Here is a 12,653-nt window from a genome sequence, read left to right on the forward strand (position 1 = left end):
AGTTCAATAGGTTCATACGAGTTCAGTGGGTTTAGTAGGTTTAGTGGGCTCAAGCGAGTTCAGTTGATTCATACCAGTTCAGTAGGATTGAAAATGAAACTGCTAAAATGTTGCTTCATTTCGTTAAAAAAAAAGTAAACTTTTCTAATTGTAGATATATTCTTCTTCTTTGGCACAATAACAATTGTCCCTCAAGGCCTGTCTGAATCACTAGAGGTTGATTACCTATTGATTACCCGTCGCAAAATAGTCAGTCCTACGTATTGGGGAGCACGGTCCTTTCGGGGCTGGAAACCATAGATTCAAAATTACGACCCGCAGCGCTCCGGGTCGCATGAGGATGGCTTCGACCCGGTAGGCTCGGGTCGACCCGCCCATCACTATTACTTACCGTGAATCAGTTATTGTCAATTTCTCTTTTTTTCAACTTCATATGTCTTATGACGTCATCATTCACCAGAAAGCCACCAAGAGATGCTATGCGGAAAACCCACTGTTATCTTCAATGATAACCCATGACACACACACACACACACTGTGATACACTCCATAGCGCAGACTTCGCAAATCAAAGCAAACCAAACCCGAAACCGGATACAAAAAAGCCTACAAAATGTTTATTTTATTCATTAATTAATTTAATCGTTATCATTTGTTGGAAAAAAATCTCTGTCACTGAACTTCAGGTATCCTTAGCTCTACGTAGCTAGTGGCAAAGTTGTTTTTGTTGGTTTTCTTCTTTTTTTGTTCTTGTTTTTGTTTTGCTTGTAATTATTATTCTATACTTTAAATGATGTTGTTGTCTTGTTGATGTTGTTGTTCCGTGTTGTTTGATGTTTTCCGTTACCGTTATGTTTGTTTGTTTGTTTGCTTGCATTACTTTTATAATTCTTTCTTTCGCGGTTATGCATGTTGTTTTTTGTTGTTGTTGCTTGATTACTATGCGTTTTAGTAAATAGTTGCTGCTTGCCCGCTGGCTGGCTCGTTTGCTGGTTGCGCAAGCGCATTTGCGGCGACGTGAATTTGCGACGTGTCTTTTATTGGCAGGACCTCTATACTTCTGCGCCATTTGCCTTAATACCTACTACCCCTATTTATCAGCATGTACTTGTGATTGCAGCTTGTATGTGTGTGTGTGTGTGTGTGTGTCTTTATGTGTATGTGTGGGTTTGTGTGTTCGTGTCCCATTTTCCGTCTTAAATTGAACCCTAAATAAATTGGAAGCGTACTTGGAGTTGGAAAGTTCTTCACACCTTGTTGAAGAGGTTTTTGAATATCTTCAGCGCAATAATAAACACGGAGCTCCACAGCAGGTAGAACAGGCCGCTGTTGAGCTTTTTCGTTTCCCGCACCTTCGACTCCTTCAGCTTCCGCTCCGCGATGCTGGGACTGCGCGGGCTGCGCGGCTGCACCGCGTACTTGATCACGCCCGGCACAAAGTTCCGGTAGTACTCGGTCCAGTCGATCTTCCTGATGTCGAGCGGGAACATCTCCGCCTCGAGCGGGGACATCTCGTCGCTGATCCGGCGGATGTTGTCGTTCGTCATCTTCCAGTCGTTCAGGCAGAAGAAGCGCAACACTTCGCTCAGCGTCACCATCTTGGAGAACAATCGTTGCATACTGTGCGCAGAGAGAGAGAGAGAGAGAAAGAGAGAGATTAGCAAACATACTTCCAAGGGTCAAGGGATCTTGTGCAAAAAGGCGTACATGCAACAGGGAGGGAAGGTCACAATCATCAAACATTAAAGCATTGCACCGAGAGAGCAAATTAAATAATTGCATTTTGTAAGAGCTCTTGTAGCCCAGGCAGTTTGAGGTCTTCGCGAACAGTGTTGTTCGCTTTGGACAAACCGAAAGTAAAGATATTCAACAACAACAACAACAGCCTTCACGCATCAGACGGCTGACATAACTTGAACCGCAGCCCATTTTTAAGGCGAACGCGATGTGTGTGCTATGTAATAGGTATGTCGCGAGATTTCGTGCTCCCAAAAATTAGCATCCTCGGGCGAGCGCGGGCGCGCGCGGGTCTAGCGCATTTGCCAAAACCGGATTGAACCCCCGGCAGTGATGTGTGGGGCTATGATGATTCGGCCACTAGGCCACACTACGTATCGGGACCTTCCCGGGTGGGTACGCACTGTCTTTTTCTGATTTTGGGTCAAAGTGTGTTACATCATCGTGACAACGCGTCTCGGTCAGGGGCGCACGGGGGCTCAAACGGATTGCGGAGGATCGGTGTGGTGCCTTATGGACTTCCCGCGCAGATTAGAAAGAGGTCAAACGGTTGTGTGTGGCTGTTGCTTAGCCATCCATCCCGGTGAGGGTGAAATCGTAAACCTTCACAGTTATTGGTTATTGGAAAAAAATGTGGGATTTAAGTACCCTGACATCATATGAGGTTAGTTAATACGTTTTTATTATGTAAATTAAGGTAAAATACACTGTTAAAAAAGCTTAAGATCTCTTTAGAAATTGAAACATTTTCAACCAGAGATTTCAACCAGTGTTTCCTAACCGTCCCATTCCACCGCCCAGAGACAACGTTGCGTTGCAGAGAGTAGCTAATTTCATCTCGGGTCGCCTTTAGAAAAGCAATCATAAGCCCTTCTTGTTACGTATCATTGCCCCAATCGGTGTTACTCGGAACCGGTAAAAGAACGCTTCAAGGGACGAACCTTTTCCATTGCCGCCCCTAAGCGTCAATTGCTTGGCGTTTTGCAATCGCAAACCCTCCCCGGTGCAGTTCTTGAGCAGTGTGTATGGACGGTTCATCGCCTCCATAGATCGGCGCTAATTATGCAATCGATTCACCTGCAGCAGCAACAGCAGCAGCAGCAGCAATGCAACTCTCCCGGCTCGATTGCCTTGGGAGCACCGTGTCCGAATTCGGTGACATGGCCATCCACCATTCACCTCGCAGCGAAACTCCAATGTGTCCGAGCAGCATATGAGTCCGAGGGCATCGTAGTCATCGTCATCATCATCAGCATCAACTCTCAAACCCTCAAGAATCTTGTCTATTGCGGTGCATTTAGTGCAAGGCGGCTCATGCAAACACCAAACATGGTTCAATACACCGCAAATCGGGAAAGCGGTTGACCCTGGAACGGCTTGTTCTTGCCGCGCTAAGACACGATTTGTTGCGATTTGTCGCGATCGTATTACGCCAGTGTCGTGCCGAATGCCAACCCTTTCCAGCGTTTAGCGGTTAGTACAAGCACCAATTTACTCATTACCTCGATCCGGTTGCCGTTGCTCAACAGCTGACAACCCGCCACACATACTGCAAACGATCGACCGTTCGCAGATTGAACTTCACAAAACATTGTGCGCGTTCCCAGACTGTGACGCAAAAAGAAAGCATCAAAACAAAACTATAAATAATCTTCGTCTGAAAGTCTTTGGACCCCTTCTTGTTCTTGCATTATGTTACGAAATACTGTGCCTGTGCGTTCTGGAAGCCAGCCTCCAGACAGCTCGAGAGTCGAGCCTTCTCGTCCCGCAAAGCGAAAACAAAATACCAAACCAATTCAATCCTTTCTCGGGCCAGCCAGCATCTCGGGTTGGGTTCGCTTCATTTTTAATGAGCTTAAATGTTGCACATACAACGCCGGACAGTGACAAGTTGTTTGGGGATGTTGGAGGGTTCGTTGCCCTGTCAACGAGCTGCACGTGGATGAATTTTGTATCGAATCAGATTCTCCTTACAGAGATCGATCGATCCTGCAGGACAGCAAACCGGGAGGTGCCGAGGTGCTGGACCATAAACCAGCCCATCTAACTCCGCTGGGAGTATGCAAATGAGCCGTGTGAGTGTGAAGCAATTTTTGTGTGTTGTGTTTTGCTGGTTGTTTATTCATTTGTTGCGTTCGGAACCGTTTTTATTCCCGGTTTCGTTGTGGATTTTCTGGATCTTTTCTATTCCCGCTTGCTTCCCGTATTGCGAAACATTCTAAGCGCCTGTGAGGTATGCAATGCGATGCGTAATTCTCAAAGCAGGCAGTGGTTCTTAATCGGTTAGCATTATTCAGGGGCATATTTTTGTGCATTATATGAATTGTTCACCACGTGGTTGGTACTGGTTAGTAGTAAAACAGTAAGCTTCATTGCAAAAAACGGGGGGAAATAATAGCAAAGCGTCTGCACATGGTACAGATGGTGCAAATAATTTCCTTCGTAACAGAGATATTTTTTAAGTAGAGAGTAATTTGCTGAATTACCCTCTACTCAAGCTGTATTACCCAGAGGGCAAAACGCGTAATGATGGAGGTGCAGAAAAGAAATATAATAATGATGATTTGCGAAGAAACAGTTGCAATTAGCCAAACAGTGATGATAGTTTTTCTTTTCAATTTGCTTCAAGTTTCTTTTCTCGAGTGAAAATCTTTCGGTTTTTAGAAGATGAAGCCTTCTGATTAGAGAATTTCAGTAATTATTCAGCAACGGTAACTCTTATCTTGTGTGTTGAAAAATACACATTTTATATTATTAAAACATCCGTGCCTGTTTCTATACGCTTCATTGCTTGCTGATGAAGGCCACACTCTGGCCGTAATTAACCCTTTTCAATAATGAACTGCTTTTACACCTCACCAGCTTTGTTGTTCTCTTTTCCCCACTCGCAAACGTCATCGTGCATAAATATGTTATCGGATCGTTAAATAATCTTATAATTGGTACAAATCAAAACAGCCCAAACAGAGCAACAGCAACAACAAAATACCTCCAAAAAATCAAGAAATGTCGGTTACGTACGCCGCAACACCCTGTGTCTCGGGCAGGCTTTTCTGTGTCAACGAAATGAAAACTCATCACCCAGATGGACTCCAAAAATTAAAAACAAAGAAGGTAAAAACGTAAAACCAAACAAAAAAGCAACGCACACACTACCATCTGCGTGCAATACACTTGCACAAGAAGAAAGAGAAGAAAAACGGTTCGAATTGATTTAACAATCGTGAAGCCCATTTTTCTTGCTTTCTCTCTCTCTCTCTCTCCTTCCCTTCACCTAATAAAGCGCGTATCTTTGGCTTACGCGGCCACGAAGATGCTTCAAAAGCGGTGGCATGAAAAGCCTCCACACCGCTCCACCCGCTGAGCGTACGGAAAAATTGCAACCCCTGCAGATCTTTAGCGCTCCTTTTCTCCCCCGCCCTTGCCGATGAGTCACTCGCGAAACGGGATCGAGTTCATCGATCGCACACAGGCGCGCGCGTGCCCGTTTGATCGTTCGGTGAAAGCTTTATGAAACCCGGTGTGCAATTTGCATTACGAGCGGAATCCAACGGCGAAATGAAGAGTGGCGGCGAGGTACGCGTGTGTGTGTGTGCGGGCGAAACAACACAACACAACCGTTCCATTTCTCGATTTCGTTCGATGGCCTCTTCGGCGTCGAGTCTTAACCTTCCCAGTGCGAGCGTTTTGGATTATCATTCGGTACAAGTTTCCCCACCCCCGCAGGCTCCGCAGGCCGACGTCGTCCTCCGCTCGATGGTATTAATTTATGGTACACTGCGTCGAATTTTCCTTTGCCTGGCCCGTAAAACTTCTCCCCCTACCCATCCAGAGTGAGAGAGAGAGAAGGGGGCTCGGTTGCGTGGCGCTACTACAATCCGCTCTATTTTTGCTCTGCGCTCTGTTGCGCCGTTCCCGCATCCAACTCGAGAGGCCGCAATGTTTGCCGGCTAACCCAGTTTTGCCATTGATTAAACACAGCGAAAACCCTTCCTCAGCGCCCCTTTGCTCGCGAACAAAACCAGGAGACCACCGAAGCCAAACCGGAGCAACAAACTCTCTAGCGCGAATTTTGCGCGAAACCTTTCCAGTGTAAGTGCGGGGGGACTCACGAGCGGTGAATGTGTGCGAGGGAAAGATACAGTGGGGATCAGTTAAAGGAGGTAGGGAGGTCCGGCACACACCAGCGGGGTTGGTGTGTGCCATTTCCCCCCTCCTCCCTATTTTTGCTGCTGTACGCCATCCATCCATCACAGACAGGCCCCTTATCCTACCGGAGAGCTGGGAAGAAGAGCTGGAGTAAATAAAACCTAATGCTCCCAAGTGTGGAGATCCCGTTATCGCGGTGGTTATAGAGTGCCTCGGAAGCGGGAAGGCCGCAGACCACAAACTGGCACAGCTGACGAGGCTTTCCCTCGGATTCCCCGCGAGCCGTCCCATAGGTGCCCCGTTATGTTGCGCTTTTCTTGCTTCAAACCTGTCAGTGCATCACAGGCACAAAAGAGAACTATGTCAGGACCACTAGACCCTTGGACCAGACCTTGGTGGGGGGAATGGAAAAGCTAAGGCGCAAACTACTTACATTTTTTCCTTTCCACTGAATGTGCGGATCAGATCCAAACAGAAGGCCTGGAACATCATGATTCGCTTGCATATTGCGTACCGCACCGGGTTGACCGTGATTGTGCCGGTGAAGTATTTTCTGATGAGATAAGAATGAAAGAGAGAAAGAAGAGAGAGACAGTTAAACGCTAGTTCAATTCCCAGGGGGCATTTTCTTCGTTTTTTGTTTTACAAAACACTTACGCCACTAGTTTCCGGATTGGTCCGAGTCCGCTGAAGAATCCGTTGATCACCTGGTCCCAGGTCCAGAGGTTGCAGTCGTCGGTGTAGTTGTACACGGGAATGCTCTTGGTGACGCTCGACTTGCTCACGTCGTGCGCGCATACCAGCAGCGCATTGACGCAGAAGTCGACCGGTACGATGAACGGCTTCTTTTTGGGATCGAGCAGGGCGGCACTGTACAGCCCCTGGGACAGTGGCACCACCATGCCGCTCGGACCGTTGAAGTTATCGACCCATCCAGGTACGGGCTCCCGGTAGCTGGAGGTCACTGAGAGATAGAGAGAGATAGAGAGACATAGCGCCGGTCAATAATGTCGAATGTTCGTGCTTGGAAAGGTGGTTGTTAATCGGGCGCGTGAATTGAACCGCAAGGCAATGGAGAACACAATGTCCTTCACTATCAAAGACACGCGGTAGTGCCTCGTGCTGTAAAGCCACGTGAGAAGGCTGGAAAATTACTGAATCACTTGCTTTTCATTAATCCAGTTCGAACCGACCGGTGTGGATCGCTAATTAAAGGGGAAAAGCTAGTACAATGATAGTGATAAGATGTGTATCGTTATATGCAGACTGCAGATCGCGAAAAATGGATCGGAGGAGCGTGATGCGTGTAAAACGGCTGATATTTGCGTGTTTTATCGTGTTTCGAATTAGCATATCCACATTGATCGGTAGCGTGTCGTCTTAACTAATCGTTTATCTGAAGGAAATTGATAGCATCCTATTGTTTTGAACTGGACGAGACACCGCTTTACAATTCTAATTAGATTGTCTGGCATGTTATTCTTAGTAAGGCTGACCTGATTTCCCTCTTGATTGTACGTTTTATCAATGCTACTTCTCAGCTAAATCGATAAAAAAATGATAAAGCGTGTTTTTCAATTGCATCTCCGTTTACCAATTGTTATTATGCAGATCTGTATCTTGTTCTCTTCCGTTCATTTTTCCTCATCAAACACTGCCCCCATCCCCCCCACAGTACCTACCTATCGGTGGCCGAAAGATGCCCACCGGCAGATGGCCGAACTTGTCGCGCACCACCACCTCGGCGCACTTTTTGCTGAACGTGTACGAGTTCGGGAAGGTGCCGAGCACGACCGGCGACAGGAACTGTTTGTGATCGTCCTGCAGCTTCGCGAACGTGCTCTTGATGTTGTCGTACCCGCCGAACCCGATGTCGTCGTAGATCTTCTCCTCGATCAGCGTCCGGTTGCAGTTCGAGTAGAACGTCGACACGTGGATGACGGACTTGATGCGCCGGGCGCCGCTGAGCAGGTTGAGCACGCGCCGCGTACACTCGACGTTCGTTTCCAGCGCCTGGTCGAGCGCCTCGTTAAAGTTGACCGAGGCGAGCAGATTGAACGCGACCTCCACCTCCTGCCGGAGCCGATCGCGCAGCGCCGGCTCCAGCCCGAGATCGTCCCGCTCGAAGTTTACCTCGACCGCCTCGATCTTGTCGAACAGGGCCTTCGCTGCCTTGGTCTCGTTCCGAACACGGTCGAATAACTGTAGGCAATAAGAGACGGGGGAAAGAACGAGAAATGAATAAACACAGCAAGATGCCCAGATATTGGGAAAATGATGCGATGCGGAAAAGAAACGGTGTTTGGTAGAAAAAAAACCAAGAAGTTCCTAATGGAAAATGAGACCAAAACCTAGCGGTAGGGATTGCAGATTGCGCACAGGAGTGAGGAGCGAAACAGAATTATCTCAAGTAGAATTTTCTGAGCTGGAGTGCCAAACTACGCGGCCCAGATTCGGGCGAGGATCGCAATGCCGCGGCCCGCGTGTTGAGCAGCGCGAGTGCGCAATAACGAAATTTTTGCTTAATTAAGCATAACGGCTCCACGGTACGCCGGCCAGGCCTAGTCACTTGTGCGCACAAACTGCTTCCCGTCGCTCATTTGCCCCACTTAACCACATCCGCGGGCGCGTGGACGCGCGTGGCCGACATCATCATCTACGTTCGCTCCTCCACTTACCATCGACTTAAGAATCTGCTCCAGCCGCATCTGTGCACTGTAGTCGCGCTTCCGGCGTATCAGCACGTATATCTTGCGCGCCTCCAGACAGCGGAGCAGCTTCTCGAGCAGCACCTTGCCGAGGAAGCCGCTCGCGCCGGTGATCAGCACGACCGAGTCCTGGTAGAACTCGATCACCTTCGAGCCGCAGGTGTCACTCATCTTCGTGCCGTTGCCGTGGCCGTTGTGAAGATGCGTCCGAACCGCTGCACCTGGCTCCTGGCGCTGCACCCTGATAGGCCCTATGGTGACGGGGTTATGGTTTTGATGTGTGCGTCGGTGTGCGGTTGGCGCTCGATCGCTCGCTCGCTCTTTGTCGGCGCGACGGCTCGTTGCTAACGAGGGACTAATGAGGCGCGAAATAGCTCACTGCCGAGCGTAATGGTGCGACAGCTGGGTTTGGAGCGGTTTGTCGCACACACTCAAACACACTGGCACACACACACAAACGCGCGTGCGTTCACAACCAAAGAATATTGCACATAGGGGAGGACGGGAATCACAGGGCAGGGCGTTGTATTATCCAACGATTATCATTGATAATACCGTAGGTAATAATGCACACACACACACACGCACAAACAACTCACACTATCTCACACACACAACCACTATTTCTTCACGGTGAAAAAGGCCTGTGAATCTGGATTCGAACCACATCAAGCACGGGGTTTGTTGTTGTTCCGCACTCGGGACACACTCACACACACTCGGCGGGACACAAAACTTGGGAAACACTGACCTGCGGTAAAGAATTCCTGTAAACAAACACAACATTTAGAATCGGAAGCGAAGGTTTTCCTGCAAAAAATTAGCACACACAACAAAAAAACAGCGCCCACGGCCATCTTCACGCTTCTTATCTACTTATCGTTGTCACCCTTGGAATGAGGGGGAGAGAGGGTAATTCCCCCGTTACGCCACAAGTGTCAGGGTGTGGGCCCGCTTGGAACAGCGAAAAAGCGGAAGATTTCAATCAACATTGCTTGAACACCTCGCACCACCATCACCACCAGCAGTATAGTCCGCTCCGCTGCATCAACAGGGATGTACGGGACGTAAGTGCATCGACATGTAAACAAATGCTGCCCTTGCAACTGCCGCCCTCCTTTGATTTAGACGACGCTGCAATGGACCCGACCCGCGAGAAAGCTGCCTCAAACTGAGTGAGTGAATGAGAGCGAAGGAGAGAGTATGTGTCCAAGTGAAAGAGGTCTTCCCTGTGATTGTGTGGACCCACCCCCCTCTTACAGGGGCAACAAATCAGGCGACAACATGTCCCTTCTCCAGGGACGACTTGGGGGGCTTTATTACTCGTGACCAGGGGCACACGCTCGCACCTCTCTCTCTCTCGCTCCTCTTCTTCAAATTCTTCTGTGCACTTCTGCCCCGGTGCCACATGTAGATTAATCAATTTACACCGTTTCCGTTTTTCTCCTGGCACAGGCACGCTGCGAGCTGTCAAACCGCGGAAAAGCACGTGCACGGCAGTGTGTGCGCATGTGTACCGCCGTGGCTATTTATAAGGAGGGCGAGGGAGGGGAGGGGAGGTCAATTGGTACGCCAGCACCGAAGACTGACTGGGTTGGACGGTGCCCTTAAATTGCATCAGGCATTTGAAGCTTCAAGCGGAATCAAGCGCGTTTTAAAGGGGGGGAGCGCGAAGGGAAGCCGCCAAGAGAATTAGCGACGACGACGAGGACGTGGTCGTGTCACACAACGCCGCATTTGTGTCGTATCAGCAGAAGAAGAAGAAGAGGAAAAAGTATAGCACACACACACACATTCCATGCGGAATGATAGCTCACATACACGCACAATCACACACACACACACGCGACACGGTATGACTTTCGCTGTCGCCTGCCGCGCGTCGTCGTCCGGATAAGAGATTCGCGGCGGAGCCGGAGGGAAGATAATTTTCCCTTGTTGCCTAACTTCCTGCTCCGTTCCCTGTGGGCTGGGCAGTATCGGAACGGGGATAGGCGCGGCCAGCTTCTTTCGGTCAGCCGTTTCGCTCTGTGTTTGGCTGGAGTGGCGAGTTTTGCTCATCCAACAAATCCAATCGAAGGTCCTAAATTCAAAAGCAAAATCCAAGCAGCAAAAGCCCCGTCAAACCCATTGGACATGGTGTTCCCTCTGTTCCTGGTCATTGAAGCCCCATTCACGGAAAGACACAGGCACTCGCACACACACACACACACACACACACACACACACACACACACGCAGGAGTACTTTTCTTTCGTCGCCCCTTTCTTTTTTGTGCGCACACTCGGGGCCGGGCGGTCGCCCAACCTTCTCTCTGTCCCGCCATCTGGCGCTCCGCAATCGAAAACCCGCACGGACGAACTGTCACGTCGTTGCCCTTTTTTGCAGCTTTAAGGCATATACTTGCACGACATCATTCCGGGCTCCAGAAGGAGGAATGATTTTTTTGCATTGCGTTGATTGGCAAAGAGCCTGTTCCTGCATAAATGAGGCACTACCGCGTTTAGAGTTACAAACGGGGGCACGTGCTGCGTTCTGTGCCGTAACTCCGCAGGCAGACGTCGTTACTGCCTAATCTGCCTGGTTAAGATCGTTTCGACCCCTAAACTCACTCAGACACACACACGCACGCACGGAGAGTTCCATTTAATGTCCTGATGGGCTCCCTGGCGACATACCCCTTGGTGCTGGTGATTTGCACCTCTGTCTGTCCGTTTTTTTCTGAGACCAATTTACTACCTACTCCCGTTACATCCCAACCGCCTCCTTACGCACGCGGGTGTCGTGTTCGCAGGTACTGATGGAAAGTCACGCTCTACAGTGCAGCCCAGCTGCTACGGTGGCTCGTGATGGCATAGGCCAGCGCACGACAACTACCTCCTGTGATTAGAACGATATGCACACACGTAGACACACAATCACAGCGACAGGTTCGAACTGTCTCTGGTCTCTCAGACGTCAGGTAGACCCTGATTGAGGGTTAGACAGGATAGCTTTGCCCGATCTTCCCGACTGGTTCGCTGCTCGAAGACTGCTGACCAACTGACCGACCTAAGAGCGGTCGCCCGCGAACATCCATAACATCACTGGCAGCAGGTGTGCACCGCATCACCAAACCTCTCGTTTAGACTCAACAGACACGCACACACATACACAGCAGCACGCACACGCCTTCCAAACCCCTTCGCTAATGCCCGGTTTTGGCTAAACTAACTGCATCTAAACGCTCTCTATCAACGGCCGAAACCCCGTTGATTTCCCGTACTAACGGGAGATTATGCTGCTACTGCTGCTCCTCCTCCCGCAATACACACACACACTGGCACGCACGCTCTCACCCTCCCTTATTATGCGCACCGCTACGCCTAGACTCTAGACATACGCCACGCCAGAATGGTGTAAATGGTAAATCACGCGAACGATTATTACTTTTGCCAGGCTTGGTTGGTTGGGTTTTTTTTTCTGTGTGTGGTTCAGAATCACCTTACAGGCAACTGTTTTTTTTTCTATTTCCCCCGGGGTTGAACTGCACGCACGCACGCACGTCCGTACTGTTTCGCGCTACGAGTCGGAATGAACCAGCCGGACGAACCCTCTCGCGCTAGGGATGCGGCGCGCGCGAACTGCTGCTGCTAGTTTCTCAGAATGCGCAGTTGCGCCTGCACTATGAGCGAGCGTACCGATCGGGTGCACGTGGTGCCGCCGGTGGTGGTAAAATTGAAAGCGACTGGATTGAAGGGTGGTCGCATCAATCGAGCACGATAGGGCAGTAATGTGGGATAGGTTATTGCGTTAGCGATATTAGCCATGATATGATAAGATACAGAGTTTTGCGTTTTGGACTACAGTTTGGGGAGGTTTTTTGAATGCACGAAATATATTAAATTATTATGCATCTTTTTTAAAACATCATATTTGTCAAAATCAGTCTTTATAATATTTATAATATTCTTTTCATCCTTTTTTACCTCAAAATTCGTGCGTCCGGTTTCAAATTTACACACTTACGCTCGATTTCGCTCATGGTTCGCTCTGGCGCTCTGACTCCCGTGCTCCCGT

The 12,653-nt window shown here is 49.2% G+C and overlaps 1 protein-coding gene across 7 annotated transcripts; it reads right to left on the bottom strand.

Moving 5' to 3' along the window:
* Positions 1-595: 595 nt before the first annotated feature.
* Positions 596-12,202, bottom strand: LOC1278876 (fatty acyl-CoA reductase wat). 7 transcript variants are annotated; one of them, XM_061656461.1, is made up of 6 exons: positions 12,083-12,202; positions 8,565-9,361; positions 7,569-8,088; positions 6,544-6,850; positions 6,320-6,439; positions 596-1,620 (listed from the first exon to the last, which is right to left on the bottom strand). In XM_061656461.1, the coding sequence occupies exons 2-6, from the start codon at positions 8,763-8,765 to the stop codon at positions 1,248-1,250; spliced, it is 1,521 nt and encodes a 506-aa protein (XP_061512445.1). In that variant the 5' UTR covers positions 8,766-9,361; positions 12,083-12,202; the 3' UTR covers positions 596-1,247. The 7 variants fall into 7 exon arrangements, with proteins under 7 accessions (XP_061512445.1, XP_061512441.1, XP_061512446.1 ...); XM_061656457.1 differs by having other exon boundaries at positions 12,024-12,185; XM_061656462.1 differs by having other exon boundaries at positions 12,078-12,181.
* Between the last annotated feature and the right edge of the window lie 451 nt (positions 12,203-12,653).

This window comes from Anopheles gambiae, chromosome 3 (assembly GCF_943734735.2).
Source record: "Anopheles gambiae chromosome 3, idAnoGambNW_F1_1, whole genome shotgun sequence".
Classification (NCBI taxonomy): Eukaryota; Metazoa; Arthropoda; class Insecta; order Diptera; family Culicidae; genus Anopheles; species Anopheles gambiae.